General features: G+C 45.9%; 1 protein-coding gene across 1 annotated transcript in view; it reads right to left on the bottom strand.

The window, feature by feature from the left end:
- The window catches only part of LOC119377890 (WD repeat-containing protein 7-like), a 102221-nt gene that overhangs the window by 52258 nt on the left and 32802 nt on the right, over positions 1 to 17161 (bottom strand). The window contains 2 exon segments of the mRNA XM_049411660.1: positions 6440 to 6636; positions 15723 to 15918. Coding sequence (XP_049267617.1) covers positions 6440 to 6636; positions 15723 to 15918 — 393 coding nt within the window.

Genomic DNA, 17161 nt, shown 5'->3' on the forward strand with positions numbered 1-17161 from the left:
GATCGTACAATTTAAAAATTACTATACTTAGCGCATATAAGCCCATGTAACATGCTTTTAAAACTTTAAAAAAAATATATGTACATTTAACCTTGAAGTGTGGCTTCGCGGCAGTGCAGATTTCCCTGGACAAATTGTTTCACGGCACAGCAACTGTAGGCTGCAGTGAAACCACCTTTACAGGAGGTTATGTGCGGTCAAATGTATACATATTTCGCTCATTTCGAATACTTCGAAATTTCGAATAATCTAAATTCATATCGAAGCGAATTCGAATACTGTAATATTCATTCGAATATTCGAAACGCCCGAATATTCGCCCATCCTCAGTAAAATGCACTATTCGCACAAGCCTACTAAAAACTACTTCCCCTTTTGAAGCTACATTTTGTAGCTATAGTTCCGGTTGCATGTTGGTGACATCCTGATGTTATTACTAACACTATGAAGTCCACTCTGACCTGGGAATGCTATGAAAACATTAAAGTACAACATTATATGCACTGCAGCGTGCCTTTTTCTGGTGTCATCCGTTCAGACGGACTGAGTATTCAATACTTGTCAGTGCAGTCCTCAATACTTCAACTACTGTGCCTTTTCAAACTGGAGAAAGTACCATTTTGAATTTTTGTGACCCCTGTGTCAAAGGACTGCACCAGTCTCCTTGTAAGTAGATATTCCTGGATCATTTCAGGGAGCCTGGATTCTCTATGGTGCCTTATTCCCAAATCAAAGCTCCTCTCATGTCTCGTGCATGTCTGAAGACTTTTGAGGCTGATCACGCTTCTCTATATCTCTGAATAAATGCTCTGACGTTCTAGCAAGCTCTGCCAAACTATCTCCAATGTGTCAAGACTGTCCGCTCTGCAATGCAACAATTGCTAATGAGTCCGCTGTCCCTCACTTTTAAGGCTCATTCACACCTGCGACTGGCAACGGTCACGTGACCATTTGTGAGTGGCGACCAAAAAGCGATTCAAGGTGATCAACGTTCACGCTTGCATGCGACCTATACCTGTCGCCACACAGAATTCACATCTGCTCACATTGCTATTACCCATAAATAAGCTGATTTCCTGTTCCTGTGCCTCTAATTGGTCCAGAGGTTTGCAACTGCAGTCGTGCGACTGAAAAAAATGCATGCCTGCGTGGAAAGCGCAGCACAGTCACAGCAAAAGCTGGAAGAATGGCATTTCTAGAGCCGGCTATAAACTCTCTTGGGGCTACTAATACAAGTACACTACCAAAGTACCCACTACGCCATAAATCATAATTTTTGTGAAGTTGGGAAGCGCCTACTGCGCCATTATTCATCATTCTGAGAAGCGAGGTAACAGCTACACATATGTAAGACGTTAGCACTTTGTTGATGCGATGGCTGATGACGAAGAATTATGGCTGAGCCCTTTGTAATGGTTTGGAAGCTTTAAACGACCCACTAGTTATGTAATTCGCATTGTGTGACGCCTGGTCATTATTTCACTCTCCCACAACACTATATAACATAGGGTAACGTGAGAAAGAGAGAAAGAGCGAGGGAAAGAAACTTATTGAGACACTGAGGAAGTGGATCATGGCGGCTTTATGGGCCTCCTTGGCAACCAATAGAACTGCACTTGCGAGGAACCCACTATGCTATACACCTTTTCACAGAAGCACCCTCGCACCTGCTCGCACCAGTGCGCTGCAGGGTTCGAGGGTATGTTTTCAGTGTTGCCATCGTGCTTTGGGCTGCGCATGTGTATCTGTACGCTTGGTACGCTTGGATGTTTGCGAATTAGGCCCTTCTTTGCGATAAAAAGCGATTGTCATGGTCGGAAATGGTGCGTATTCAAAGAACCGATCGTCTGGCCATCACTGTGTCGTGCACGGGTGCACGAACAATCAGCGGAAAAGGAACATTTTAGGCGTGTTTGTGTGCCCGCAGCACAGCACGCCGCGCGAGGATTGCAAGTGTGACATGTTCTCGCTGTATCACTTTCCGTCGTCGCCGGAATTGCAGAAGAAATGGGTGGCGTCGGTAAATCGGAAAAAACTACCGTGCTTTGGGCTGCGCCAGTGCTGTGTGTGTGTTGCTTCGGTACGCGTTTGTGTGACTGTGTTATGCGCCTGTGTCCGATACGAAGTGACTACCATGGCAGAAAATTTACTGCATTCGCATAGCAAGTCATCTGGTCATCACTGTGTGTACGGGTGAACGAACAAGCAGCGGAAGAGAAATATTAAGGTGCAATCGTGTGTCCGCAGCGCATGTACGCCACGCGATGAGTGCAAGCGTGGCATGTTCGCGCTGCATCGTTTTCCTTCGTCGCCTGAATTGCGGCAGCAGTGGGTGGCTTCACTAAATAGTAAGAGCTTGCGCGTGTCGCCCTGGTCACGCCTCTATTCCCGGTATTTCGTTGGCGGCAAGAAAAACGACGAGAACAACGTTCCCAAGCAGCATCCTAGATAGGAAAGAAAGGTACGCAAGCCACTGATGACTCACCTACTAACTCGTGAGAATGTTGCGGATTCACACTTCATATCGTCCATAACACAGCAGCGGCCGACACGGCTGCAAACTCCGCCTTGCCCGGTTACGCATGTGCAGCCTGCGCGCGCCGTACTTCAGCGGACGGCCCATCGGAAACCGACGCGCGATCGGCTTGCGACGGTGTCACATTCCCCTTCACCAGCACGACTTTTTCCTTCACATTGTGCGCCAGCGACTGACCACACAGTCAAACTGCGCGTAGCTGCGCGACTCCAGTGCCTCGTAGTTGCACACCTGGCGAAGACCCCACGCATTCGCCTCAACGAGATATAAACAATGTTCGCTCGCGGTATTTCTGGCCACTCACAGGTCTCCTCGACCTAGTCTTCGACGTCGTCGGGTGAATGTAGGTCAACTGTATCTGTGAAGGATTGTGCGTGTTTACAGTTTACAGCTGACAAACTTACGCGCCGCGAACGAGTATGCGCGGAGGTTTGAAATTGATGGATAATCCGTAGACATTTAGTACGCCAATAAAGGAAAGCGGTAGACAGCTGCAAGAACGCTCTAGTTACCGATTATTAACACTCACGCCGTGATCGACCTGGTACTACGCTGGCTGCTACTGGTACCGACGACGAAGCACTGCCGTTCGCAGACGCGGAGCTAATTCTTGCGTCGCACGGGCAAATGCGCGCCGCTGAATGGTTCAGACAGCGACGAATAAGTCAATGGCAGCGACGATACCAAACAAAACAGCTTAAAGAAACGAAAAATCAGCAAACACAGGCTTTAGCAGGGACCTCACACCAACAGATAGCGTGCCGGTTCGAGTACGCGCAGCCCAAGATGGCGATTTCGCCAATCTTGCACGTTAGACGGCGCGCATTTCAATATGGCGCCTCCCTGGCGTGAGAACTTGAAAAGGTGTATAACCGTCATAATTTTTGTGAAGTAGGGAAGAAGCCACTATGCCATTTTTTGTCATTCTGCGGAGAACCGTGGTACCCGCTAAACACCTGTAAGGCATCATGTGCATTTTGTTGATGCTGTGCCTGATGATGAATTATGGAAGAGCCCTTTGTAATGCGTTGGAAGCATTCAACAGCCCACTCGTTGCACAATTCGCGTTGTGTGATGCCTGTTGGTTGTTATTTTAGTTTTCTTCCACGCTATTTACATATGTTAATGTGGTTCCTTCCCAACATGAAGCCTGTATACAGTCTTTTTGCAAAGCAGTTTCAAGCACCAACATGGCTCCCAGGTAGAACACTGGGCTCCCGTGTAGAGTGCCCCGGTTCGACCCCGTTCCATCCTGGATATTTTTAAAGACGATAGTCTTTTTTGGGGAACTTAAACGCAGAAATTTTGGTCTGCCTGTCTGTCTGTCTTTCTGTTTGTCTGTCTGTCACCCGATTCAGCCACCCGGCCAAAGTTGAACCACCTGCCCAAGAGCCAGCCATCTTGAACGGCTGACTAGGTTCATACTTGTGTACATTGTCGATCAAAAAACAAACATTACGCATATCTGAGGCACAACATCACTAGGTAAGTATTAGGTGGTGTGTTCCTTTAATAGAAAATACATAGATACATGATTCTAAAGACCCTAGACTCTTAAGCTGCGCTGAAAATGCGACTGCGCTGAAACTTGCCTTCCTCCGTGCCCTCTGCACGAGCTCATTGTAGTGTTTCGATTTCGGTTCAGTATTGCACTGTACGAATGCCATGGGGCGCCGCTCTGGCATTCCTGTTTTACCCAGGCGACATGTAAATAAAAGTGTGTGGAGAGTACTCGTTTAGTACGGACCGTTCTTCTGCTTCGGCGCTTCGTGCCAAACTGCACGTTCGGGCTGGCTGGCGTCCCCGCCGGTCGCGTTGGTAACCTCCGGTCTTCGCCTGTTGCTGCGCGGGACTACCAGCCCGCAACACAGCACTCATGTTTCCTTACGTATTGCCAGATGGCGTCCATATCTCACGTAGCGCGTACTTCTATCATCTTTAGACGACATTTGCAGCAAAGCACGCAGATACGCGGCCAATTTTTTTCCCTGTTTCATTTTTTTCTAGGCTTGCGCGAATATTCGAGCACTTCGAATATTCGAACGAATATTACAGTATTCGAATTCGCTTCGAAACGAATTTAAATTCTAGGAAATTTCGAAGTATTCGAAATGAACAAATAGACAAACCGCACGTAACCCCCTGTAAAGGTGGTTTCACTGCAGTAGAGGTGTGCTATACCGTGAATACACCTTTCCAGGAAAAATCCGCACTGCCGCGAAGTTTTACTTCAAGTTTAAATGAACATACAGTAAAACCTCGTTAATTCAAAGTCACTGGGACTGTGAAAAATCTAATTAAGCAGGTTTTCGAATTAACCAAACATACAAAAAGCGGGATGAAAGGAACTTTGAATTACTGGAAGCAATCAGAGGTGATCGTTTGCTGTTCCTGCTAGTTTGTGGCTACGAGGGTAATGTCTTCCAGCAATACCCGGTCCAAATTTTGCCGCTAAAGTGGGAAACGGTGGGCCTCGCTGCTGCCAGTGCAAGAAAAAAATAGGGGGAAAAACGGTCTCGTAATCAACTGACATGCGCGCCTGCGGAAAAGACGTGCTTCGCTGCAACACAGTGGTGGCACGCGGGCAGCATGTCACCTGCTCCTGGCAGCGTCAGCGCGTCATGATGCGACCATTCGCCCATTCTTTCTGGTGAGATAAAGAATTTAATAATGACCAGTGTGACGGAATTCGCTATGTGTTCTGGGTGGAAAAGATGATCATTGAAGTGTTCGAACTGAGTTTTCGAAGTAGGCGTTGCAGGCAAGTATTCTGCCAGCAGTGCTAGTGTGCAAATTGCCGGAACAACAGCCATTGGGAGGTTCGCATACATCGCGAATTCCGTCAGACCGCCCTTTATTAATTTCTATTTTCCCAGAAAGAATGGGTAAATCATGGCACACTGACGTTGAGAGAAGCATGCGTCATACTGCCCGCGTGTCGATGCTGTGTTGCAGTGAAGCACATCTTTTCCGCAGGGGCACATTTTAGTTGACCACGAGACCGCCTTTTGTTTAGTTTTTTTGTTCCTGCGCTGGCAGCAGCGAGGCTGGGATGCTTCACTAGTCACTCATTAGTATCGCTACAATGCATTGCCTTGTGGCTCCTAAGGGCCATAGTTTCTGCGGATTTGCGGCTAAATCGGGATCGGGGAATTGGCACATGGCACCTAAAGTTTTCGAAGTAGCCGGGCTGGTACTGACCGCCGCTTCAAATTATCCACTCAAATTTACATTGCGAAATACGGAGCCAAAGAAATCCTTCTAATTATGCGGGATTTCGAAATAACAGAGTTCAAATTAATGAGGTTTTACTGTATACCCTCACATCGATTCATCATTTTTTAAGTTTAAGAACTTGTTATACCAGCTTATGCTCTAAGTATAGTAAATTTTAAAACTTAACATATTTACAGGTTATCACTTGCATTCTACCGGAAGTCAAATGCTGCTATTACTCAAAGTTGCTTCCACTTCGCTTTGAACCAAAAATAATGACATATGCATATGCCTTGTTTCAACTTCAAAAATATTGCGCTGGTTAGTTGGGTCGTGACAAATGTGCCCATTTTTCTTTATAATATGCAATATAAACTATTCGAATTCGCTTTGAAATTCGCTTCGATCAAATCACTATTCTCTTCGAATTCGCTTCGGACCTAAAATTTACTATTCGCACAAGCCTATTTTTTTCCCCCTTATTTCGCACGATAGCAGTTACGGACATCAGCGGCGGCGGCAGTGGACAACTACGGCGCCAAAAACGGCCGTTGTGTTCTCATAACAGCTTTTGCTGTAAAATGAGCAGTAAGTGATGAGCCTAAGCAGTTGCCTTGCGACCAAAGCGGCCATTTGTGACCAACTCGGTGGTGTGTATGAGTGTGTATGATAGAAGATATTCCTGACCTGGTGTCCGGGAGCATGGTGGTGCGAAGAGTGGTGCCGATGGCTCATTCCACGCTGGCTGGCGTGCCGTATGACAGCCATGTTATGGTGATGCCCAGCCACGCTTGTCATGCGTTCTACTCGGTGCCCAGAGTAGTCTTCGCATGCGTTCAGGATTTCCTCCGCTGCTAGACCCCGAAGGACTCGGTCTAGGTGGCCTGCACAACCAAACATATCTGCTGATTGCATCATCACCTTTGTAGACCTATTGATGTCAATTGAAGCATAAAGGCTTCTCTCAGAAGTCTCCAGTTGCTGCAAGAAAGAGAAAAAAGAACGAACGAAACTAGAAGGGAGCATGATGACATGCCTCACTCTCTTCAAAGCTTATTTGTGTATCGGCTTACGAGAAGTAGGCCCTTCAAAGTTGCCACACAGCTTCTTACGGCTATCTAGAAACAGCTAAGAAAGATTCTTGGTTTATATCAAAATGTTCAAAAAACAATTTTATCATACATGCCTAAATTGTTTCTTATTTGAAGTGAATGGAAAACAAGAAATAAATTTAACCCAAAACTTGATATAGCGAACTTCAAGCTTGAAAAAAAAACATAGGTTTGGGCATGCTGGTATTACATTTCAGCATTTAGCGTAGGATACAGTGCAAGGACAGAGTGATATAAATATACATTGTATATCACACATCTTTGTGTTGTGTCTTGCGCTAGATGCTGAACTTTGGCATATGTTTCCCTTGGACATAGTGCTTACCAGGTGCCCGCTCTGTAGCCTCTAGCCAACAGCCAACAAACTGCATTATTGACAAATGCATTGCAGCTATGATAGTGCAGTTAAGATACAGCAAAAGCTCATTAATTCAACACTCATTCATTCGGGAAATCAGATAATTCGGACGTGCTGTCTAGTCCCAGCCAGCATATACATTGTTCAATGGCATCAAGCTCTCGTTAATTCAGTCGTATTTGGCTGGTTAATTCGGACGATCCTCGGAGCATTCCAAGGACGAAGCGCCGCAAATAGCGACATAAGCAGCGAAAATCACATTTTCAACCAAAATAGCCAAAGGCTTTCATAAAGATGTGCTCGTCATTCACAATCATGTAGTTGGTACGTTGTAGGGTATGGGTTCAGAGCCTGTTTCGGAATGTATGAGGCCAAGTGGGAAAAGCGATTTTTTTTCCAGACATCATTTTTTGGTTTTTGATCATGTTAAATGCGCATCTTATCGCCCATCATTTTGCTGCATAAAGTTCCTGTCTATGTGGTTTCTTTGAAAAGATACAGGCAAAAATATTAGACCACCTCATCTACGAAACCGAAACTGAAAGTGCCAGTTTTGTGTGCATCATACGATTAAAGGGACACTAAAGGCAAATAGCAATTTATGTCAGCATGAAAGTTCAATGTATGACAACGTCTAAAACGGCAATATTATCAACAGCAGTGCCCTACTTACCGAGAAATTAAGGTAAATGTATCCTACGATGGAGTGCCACGAGTGGGACATTTTGGAAGTGATTCCAATGATGAGGAGAGTCTGAATACAATTAATCACTAGTAATCAAACTAGCTGCAATAAAAAAGAACCTTCTGTGCATCAAGACACGTAATAAGATGCTGCTTGTTCGTTTCTGTTTGATTCATGGAAAAAAGAACCTCTCTGGTGTTGCAACGAGGAACAGCGCGCGTGGCTCGAAAGTTCCGTTTTCACCGAACTGCGCTTCGCCCGGCGCCCTGCTTCGCTCACGGTCGAGTCTCAGTGGTAGTTTTGGTATCGCGTACTGCCACGTGTGTTTTGCATGCTTGTGAAAGTCGCTCTGACAGAAAGTTCGACAAAATACCGCATGCACGTGATGTTGCCGGATGCCCGAATGGTGCACGCCGCCAGTGCATGCCGCCGCGCAGTAAATATGGGCAACGTTGTGCATGGAAACAGTGACGTACGAAATACCGCTTTCAGGCGGATGATTTGAAGTGTGCTAACGCGGCGCGGACCACTGAAATGTGATTCTATTTCAAAATAAGCACTTCCTTGGCATAAAGTTGCACTACGAGGTTTCTGGACCGCTATTTCAATCAACGTTGACTTAATATTTGCCTTTAGTGTCCCTTTAACTTGATATGTAGTATTTTTTTGGTTACTATTTCACAATCATATCAAGTGCAAACATGTAATAATGCTTAATAGCATTGTCAACACATCATTTTTAATCATAAAAGTCGAACTTCAAGGTGGACGTGCAACGTCATACATCTGTTGTTAACGCTCAAGGGCACGTATGTGAGCTTGTCTATGATCAAACTTATATGTACGACGCTGTGTCATTTCACTAATGGCAACAGAAGCACGTTTGATATTTTGAAGCAAGTTGGCATCGAGCCTGGCCTCTACACTGCAAAAGCTTGCCTCACAAAAGATCGGCACCGCATCGCAAACGCATCCCATCATGGCACTGATGCTGCAAAGCAAGCTAGAAAAAAAATGGCGAGTTGCCGCTCGAGCAAATGCACACCAGAGTAATGTCCATGATGGAACTAACTACAAATATCAAGGATTTTAGCGCTCCTGATCACAGTGTGTAAGCGCTGCACCAGTTTCAAATCTTTGTTGATTTTCTCAGAACTTATATTTTTGGTATTTTTCCTTATAACTTTTTTTCTAATAAAATTTTTCATTAAAACTTGGCAGACTTCCTTATCACATTAGTGGGTGTGCAATGAACCTCAATAAGCAAAATCGTGCCACAAGATTTAATATGGCTGCCTCTTATACGAAGGTGCCCCTAGTGTTAGCGCATATTATCTTGTTATTTAATCACTATGCCTTTAATATTCATCTGATCTCATTTCTTTTGGTTCACTGCACTGGCTGAAGCTTCTTTGATGTCCCTACAAAAAACGAGGCTTTTTTATTGAGTGGAAATTGAGTTAGGACTGTTCGTGTAAGGCCCACTTTTAATGAAATTTTTAATTTGAAAAATTAAATAGGACTTGCTTTATAATGCTCACATGTGCCTAAAAAGGTGTGCTTTATAATTTGGACTAATAATCTCTAGTGCTTATCGCTTTTTAAAATTTTTTTTTCCCGACACTTGGCCTCATACCTCAAGTCTTGAGCCAGGTTCACATTGTGAGGAAGTTGCAAATGACAAGAACTGTGGCTTTTGCGCTGCTCTAATGCAAAATAATTACTGGATTTACGTATTCCTCAAGAAAATAAAAGTACATTGATGAAATGGGCATTTTTCAACTGTTTTTCAGATACTTTCGATACTTCAGCATTCGATTAATTCCGTGAAATCCGAATTAATGAGCTTTTACTGTAGTTCTATACTTGCAGTGGTGGGAAACCTGCGCCAATTGCGCCAATCTGAGCCAACTGGCAATTGCTGCTCCACACTGCTCCAAAAGGGTCTTTTTTGCCTAATTTGTGCCATTGCTGCGCCACAACGTGGTGTTAGGAACCGAAACTAATGTTTCGTGGACAGCGCGCTTCGTGAGTGAATGTACGTCGTGGTCGCCATCTTGAGCTGCTGCATTTGTTAATGGCGCCACTAGCGTTCCAGTCGTCGTGACAGCCGACGCAATCCAATATCAGTGGCAATGGTACAGCAGCACTAGCACCCTAGCTACCCTAGCAGCACTGCAACCGCGCCGCAATATTCGCTTTCTGCAACGATGTGCACTCCTCGATGCTGATGCTCTAGCTGTCCTGGCAGTGGACGGAAGTGCGTTTGTGTTGTCACCTAATAAAAGCGTGCAGTATGGTTACGACAGAGCTACGCTTGCTGTTCCGTACGTGTACGGTTATCGTAATGGCGTGAGTGTAGCGTGGTTTCTGTGTGCACGATCCGCAACGATCAACTCCTCAACAGCGAGCTGCTTTCGTTTCTACAAAGCGGTGTGCATGTGAACGCGGTCCGGCACAACGATCAGCGGCAAAATGCATGCAATAGGCTTAAAGCAGCGCGACGCGACAGGGTTGTCAGCGATACGTCATACTGGCGCGGTCGTCGGTGGCCGCCACCTCACATTCGTTCTTTCCCTATGCTTGCATCGCTGCAATCGCGCGGAAGTAGGAATCATTTATCGACCGATTTCCGCACTTTCGAAGAGAGACACTGTGGCATCAGCAAGTTCAGCGGCGCAGAAAACTTTAATTGCGTAAAACGTTATCGCGGCACGCAGTATGTATATTAGAGCTGTGCACGGGCCGTATTTCCGAGCCCGAGCCCGGCCCGGGCCCACTGACTTTGTCGAAGGCCCGCCCGAGCCCGACGGCAAAGAGCTGCGAGCCCGCCCGGCCCGGCCCGACGTACGAAAACACCATCCCGAGCCCGGCCCGGCCCAGCCCGGCTTTTTGAAGGTTCGCTGTGAAAACAAAACATCGTTTTCCAGTAATTTGGCATTTTATTGAGCATATAAAATATGATCAAACGACACACGACGAACAGTGTCTATTGCACAGATTACAAATTGTTGTGCAAAAACAGCAAGTAGTCCACCGATTCCGGCTTCAACGATGTGCGGCGCTTTTGCATTATGTAGCCCGCCGAACTGCATGAAGTTACGTGCGCTGCTTGCACTCGTCGCCGGAATTGCTAATATCTTTTTGCCAGCCTGGCAAGCTTGGCATATCTCTGCTGCTTGTTTTTCCAGAAGACTAAAACTTCAGATGGACAGGACGGCGATTCCATAGAGAGATAATCGGAGAGCTCATCTTTTGTAACTGCTACATTCTCACCACTGTCGCTCCACTCGCTGAACTGCAATGGAAAGGAAAAGCAGAAAAGGCGCTGTATACGCGCTGGAAAACAATTCCCCTCATTCTCTATGTTTCGGGCTTGAATCGGGCTTTGCGCCGGGCCCGAGCCCGGCCCGACAAAACTCCAAGCAGCCCGAGCCCGGCCCACGGGCCGGGTCGGGCTCAGGCTTTCGGGCTACCCGGAGCCCGTGCACACCTCTAATGTATATATTAGAGCTGTGCGAATAGCAAAATTTTGGGTGCGAAGCGAATTCGAATATTGAAGTGCGAGTGCGAATCGAATCAAATATTTTTCGAATATTTCTCGAATATTTCTAGAATATTTTTCGAATACTTCGAAGTGAAATTGCAGAAAAAAAAAGTTAAGAGAGGATTCCTAAGCTTATTCTTATGAGATAGCAACACGAAAGTGTTTCTTTTTGCTAGGTTGATGAAGCACTGGTGGTGTGGTGTTTCATAGTTGTCTTATCAAGAATGAGGCAATGTAGAGGCCGAATTCTATTATGTACATGATTTGGTGCAACCAAAGTGTTTCCGACAACACTTTACACATGAAAGGCAAAGATGCCATTTCCTCAGCCTCCCCTACTCTTTAAACTTCTGTGGAAGCCCAACTGATGTGGCGGACAAGGGTGTGCTCCCTTCAAGTCCGCAGTTCCAAATCTGCCTCGAAGACGTTGATATATAAGAACATCTGAAATTTTGGATGCTAAAAAGCTTTGGCTTCCCATTTTTCGGACCTTCTGCCCAAATTTCAGGTCCAAAACAGCATTAATTGAACCCCCACCTCTGCCACATCTCTCATCTCCATGTTGGAACCAGCGTTTTCTTGAGTTAATACATCTGCGACCGTAGCAGAGCTTGAAAGGCAGCTTTGCCGCAATGTGATGAGGTGAAGCATACTGAAAATCTAGGGACCACTTCCAATCAGACATTGACTGTCTCGGCAAAGTTCGACTGTAACGGAGCTTGAAAGGGACCCTAAATCACCAACAGGCGCTCGCTAGCTCCTCTCCGTGCCTTTTCTCTATCGACAAACAGCCGTGAATACGTCACCTGTATGATTAGGTGACGTCGTGAGCAAGAGACGCTGTCAGTGGATGAATAAGAGCCTGTTTTCTGCTACCAAATGCGCGCGCTTCTTGCATTTCCACTTCGGACGCTGAGGAAAGGCACTCGGAGAGATGGATAGACGAGCCGACAAACGCAGCCTAGCGAAGGAAAGAGCGAAACGAGAAAGCGCGTGCAACTCCGCCAGCGTTCGCTGTAGACTTGTGCACAACTGCAACACCACAACTAAATTTCGACCTCTGGGTGGTTTAGGGGCCCTTGAAAGGCAGCTTTGCCGCAATACCGGGGTGTGATGAGGTGAAGCATATTAAAAATCTAGGGACCACTTCCAATCGGACGTTGACTGTCTCTTGGCATAGTTCGACCGTAACGGAGCTTGAAAGGCAGCTTTGCCGCAATACCGGGGTGTGGTAAGGTGAAGCATATTGAAAATCTAGGGACCACTTCCAATCGGACGTTGTGTCTCGACAAAGTTCGACCGTAACGGAGCTTGAAAGGCAGCTTTGCCGCAATACCGGGGTGTGGTAAGGTGAAGCATATTGAAAATCTAGGGACCACTTCCAATCGGACGTTGACTGTGCCTTGGCAAAGTACGACCGTAACGGAGCTTGAAAATGCAGCTTTGCCGCAATACGAGAGTGTAATGAGGTGAAGCATTTTAAAAATCTGAAGGGGTCACTTTCAATCGGACGTTGACTGTGTTTGTTTTTGGGAAGTTCGAATAGTAAAATTCGAGTGCGAATCGAATCGAATAGCAAACACTATTCGAAAAATATTCGAAATTTCGAATATTCGCACGCCCCTAGTATATATATATATATATATGTGTGTGTGTGTGTGTGTGTGTGTGTGTGTGTGTGTGTGTGTGTGTGTGTGTGGTGTGTGTGTGTGTGTGTTTGCACGTGTGTTTATTGGGTGTCCCCCAGCTAACTTGTGCCAAGGGTTTAAAAATGCAATATTAGAGGCAGTTGAGTGAAATCATTTACATATTGCTGACAGCCACCTTGCGCGCTACAGATACTTTTTGTTTTGTAAATTGTTAATTAGGATTATTTAACTCAATTTCTAAATATTGACTTTAGGCAAGAAGTGGGATTTGCAAAGTTCGAGAGCGTCTTCACAAACCCCCATTGCATTATTTGCGAGAAAGGAAGTCTCACGTGTATCATTTTTTCCGAGCTGCAAAAAAGCCCGAGAAATACGAAAAAAAAACACGTGACTAGCGCTTTCGCGCGCCGCCATTGTGCTGCTCTCAGCCGTGGTTTGAGCGAACGAAATCAGCTGCGGCCGCGACTCGCCGGCTTCGTCACAGCTAGTTGCAGCGGTAGGCCGATAAATTGGCAGTAGTTTCTTGGCCTGTGTCAGCCAGTTGGCGCGCGTGACGGTGCAAGTTTTAGCGAGCCCGGGCCAAGCAACAACCGCCAACTTATCGGCCTACCGCTGCAATGGAGCCGGTGAGCCGCTGCCGCAGCTGATTTCGTTCGGTCAAACCACAGCTATGGTGGCTACCATGGCTGAGAGCAGCACGATCACGGCGCGCGAGTGCGCTAGTCACGCGGATCTTTTTTTTTTTGTATTTCGCGGGCTTTCCTTGCAGCTTGGCTAAATTCTAGGCAAAATTTCTTCCTCTGTATGTTTCATGAAAAGTCCGTGCCTGCTCAAAACAGGGGTAGCTGCTCCAAAAGCAGATTTTGCCTGCTCCAATGGCTGCTCCAAAATGCTGGAAGGCATTCCCACCACTGCACTTGCTTTCTCCTAATGTGCAAGTAATGAGTATGACAGTAAAATAAGACTACAAGAAATAAAACCACATAGCATAGTAAAACAGACTGAATATAGGCTGCCAAACGTATTAATGTTAAAACGTCCCCACGTGGGAGCGGCCCACGGCGCTGCCGCCCTGAACGGCTGCGGTGCTCCTCAGGACTATCTTAATAAAGTTCATTGTCTGTCTGTTCTGTGCTTGGTATGGTCTGTGTGTACATGCCTTTGAAACATCCATTCCGGCTTAGTGCATGCACCAGTTTCTCATGTAGCGCAGTGCATGAAATGTGGTTGCCTTATGCAGCCTGGACTGTTGCAATGTGAATCATTGCTTTTTGCCATCCCTTGTTTTTCCTTTAATGGAGTTTCCATTGTTCACCGACACCGAAGGTAATATACACAAATGTTTGCAAGCTGTTTGCATTCATCAGTAAGTACGTACAACGGGCTATTATACCTGTGTTCACATATGCTGTAAACTAATATACTTGCATTTACATAAGAGCCCAACCTTTTCTCACCAGACATGCCAGCACTTCAACACTGACAGTATTAAGTGTGCTGCAAGCTCTCCCAGTTCCCCATTCATTGGTGGGAAGAGAAAGAGGAGGAACTTCACGGCATTCTGGGAAAGGATAACGGTTTTCCATAAGAGCAGGAACTTTGAGGACCCCTGTCTTAATAATAAAAATGACACCATTTCCCGATAAAGGGGACCATGAGGCGGTTCCGCTGGCGTTTGTGGGCATGCTACCGACCTTGCGTCGTGGAACACGAAGAGGAGCGCTACGCACGTCTTGTCTTCCCCCTAGCCTGGCCGTTAATTCTCACAGGGCGAGCGAGGAACGCGGTCGACAGGCGCGCGAGAGGGCGGCAGTGTAGGAGAGGAGAGAGAGGGGGAGGGGATGCGCATGCACTGGTGCTCATCGCGGCATTGCGCAGGAGAGAATTTCGGCATGTCTATAGCCTGTGTTTCAGAGGAAGATAGGAAAGGGGGAGGGGAACTGGAGGGAAGGGGAGAGGGGAGTGGAGAGGAGGTATGGAGAGGGAATGCGCATGCGCAGTAAGGGTGGTCACGCCGCACACCACCACCACCACCACTACCACCGGTTTGAACTCCGCTGTAAGATGCTTCGCATCTAATAACAATATCTGGGGTTTAATGTCCCAAAACCAAGATATGATTAGAGACACCGTAGTGGAGGGCTCCGGAAATTTCGACCACCTGGGGATCTTTAACGTGCATGTGCCTCAAACATTTTCGCCTCCATCGAAAATGCAGCCACCGCGGCCGGGATTCGATCCCGCAACCTTCGGGTCAGCATTCGAGCGCCATAACCACTAGACTACCGTGGCGGGCAGACCCCTGTCTTACCACAAGGTTAATGATATAGACGTTTGAAAAAACATTTATCATTGTAAACCGAACCAGCAGTTTTTTTTATAATGCTTCACTGTCATCAGGGTTGCAAAAAGTCAACTACAACAAACGGACAAAATGCACTGTCACATTGTAAAACGCAATCCTTTTGCACTGCCTCCAGTTTCATCCTTCAGGTGACAGCTCACCATGGCTGCACACCAATTGGCTCACATTTAGGCACTGTTGCCAAGCGCTCTTATTCTGATACGTACTCCTAAGGCTGAGCAATGTGGCTCTGCGCACAACTTCAACGCTCTCACCTGTCTCCATCTGCCAGACATGAACAGAGCCATCCAAGAGGCCGACCACCATGAAGTCGTGTGAGGGTCGCCACTTTACCACACTGAGAGGGAAGTGGTGTCGAGAGGCCAGCAAGATGCGTTTGCGTTCCTTCAGGTTCAGCAGCGCCACCGAGTGGTCACTGGCCACACTGCAGATGCTTTGCAGCACTCGTGGCTGAAAGTGGAATATGTTTATAGGATAGCAGAGATTTAGATGAACTTACCAAAGCTTTTCCACATATAAAAAACTTTCTTCAAGTCCAGCACTTCTTTAACTACACAAACATTACTCTGTAAAACATTGGACTATAATTAGGAGATGCTTGCTTTGTAACATGTATATGTACTTGTTACATGTATATTACACGTACTTTCTTGCTTTCATGTTCTGCATGATGCATCAGGATGATGCTTTTTCAGAGGAAAGCATGAACATATACTTGTTTACTTTTCATTGTGTCCGGGTTTCACTGACTAAAGGTGTTTCATGCATTATCGCTTGGCGCAGGCCACACATGTGTGTATTTGAACCTCCGTGAAATTTCTAATGTTCTAATTGGGTTGCATGCACGAGGCAAGTGCTTGCTTATGCAAGCCCCAGTGATAATGCTGGATTGTACAATGACGCATGCACCAATGCCTGCACTTATGCCTGCATTTCATATTAATGGTCAACCATCCACCATGCTTACTGCTGTCATTGTACTGTGAGCATTTCATTTTGCTGGGCACAGGTCTGTTGAAGAAGAGCTCTATCTTCATCAATTTGACTGCTGCATTCTTCACTACCACAACTATGCAACAATATTTAACCCGGAGTGAAGCAATACTAGGGAAGACGCCAAAAAGCGACAATTTGTGAAAAAAAATGTTAATTATAAGTGAAGTGAAAGAGCCCCATAACTTTCCATCAAGCAATGATACCTGAAGTATGCAAACTTCGGCATTTAAATTGCTTCAATAAGCAGATAAATATGTTATATTAGTTTGCAACTCATGTTTAATTTTTACATTGTTTAACTTTTGCAACAGTTAATTGCCATGTTCATCATATACTCAGAGCTGTGTAGGTACATACATCAATTTTATCCAATTCAGATTTTGAGAACATCAGCCAATCTCCATTCTTTAAAATTTAATGGCTTGATTTGATATTAATTCAGCAGATTTGAATCCAGACTCTACAGCATGGTATGCTGTTGAGAGTTACTGTTGTGTGCATGATTCGTCTCTATGTCGTCCTTGTCCATAACGTTTGTATACAACAGCGCAGTACAGCTAAAGCAAATACAGCAAAACGGTATTTGCCAGAGCTAGTTGGTTCATAGCTAACACTGGTTTGAGCAGCGGAACTTAAACCGAGGGACAAAAAGAAATGCAGCTTCAGTGGTTCTGACAAGAAAAGAACTTTCATTTCT

The sequence above is a fragment of the Rhipicephalus sanguineus genome, unplaced genomic scaffold (genome assembly GCF_013339695.2).
Source record: "Rhipicephalus sanguineus isolate Rsan-2018 unplaced genomic scaffold, BIME_Rsan_1.4 Seq602, whole genome shotgun sequence".
Lineage (NCBI taxonomy): Eukaryota > Metazoa > Arthropoda > Arachnida > Ixodida > Ixodidae > Rhipicephalus > Rhipicephalus sanguineus.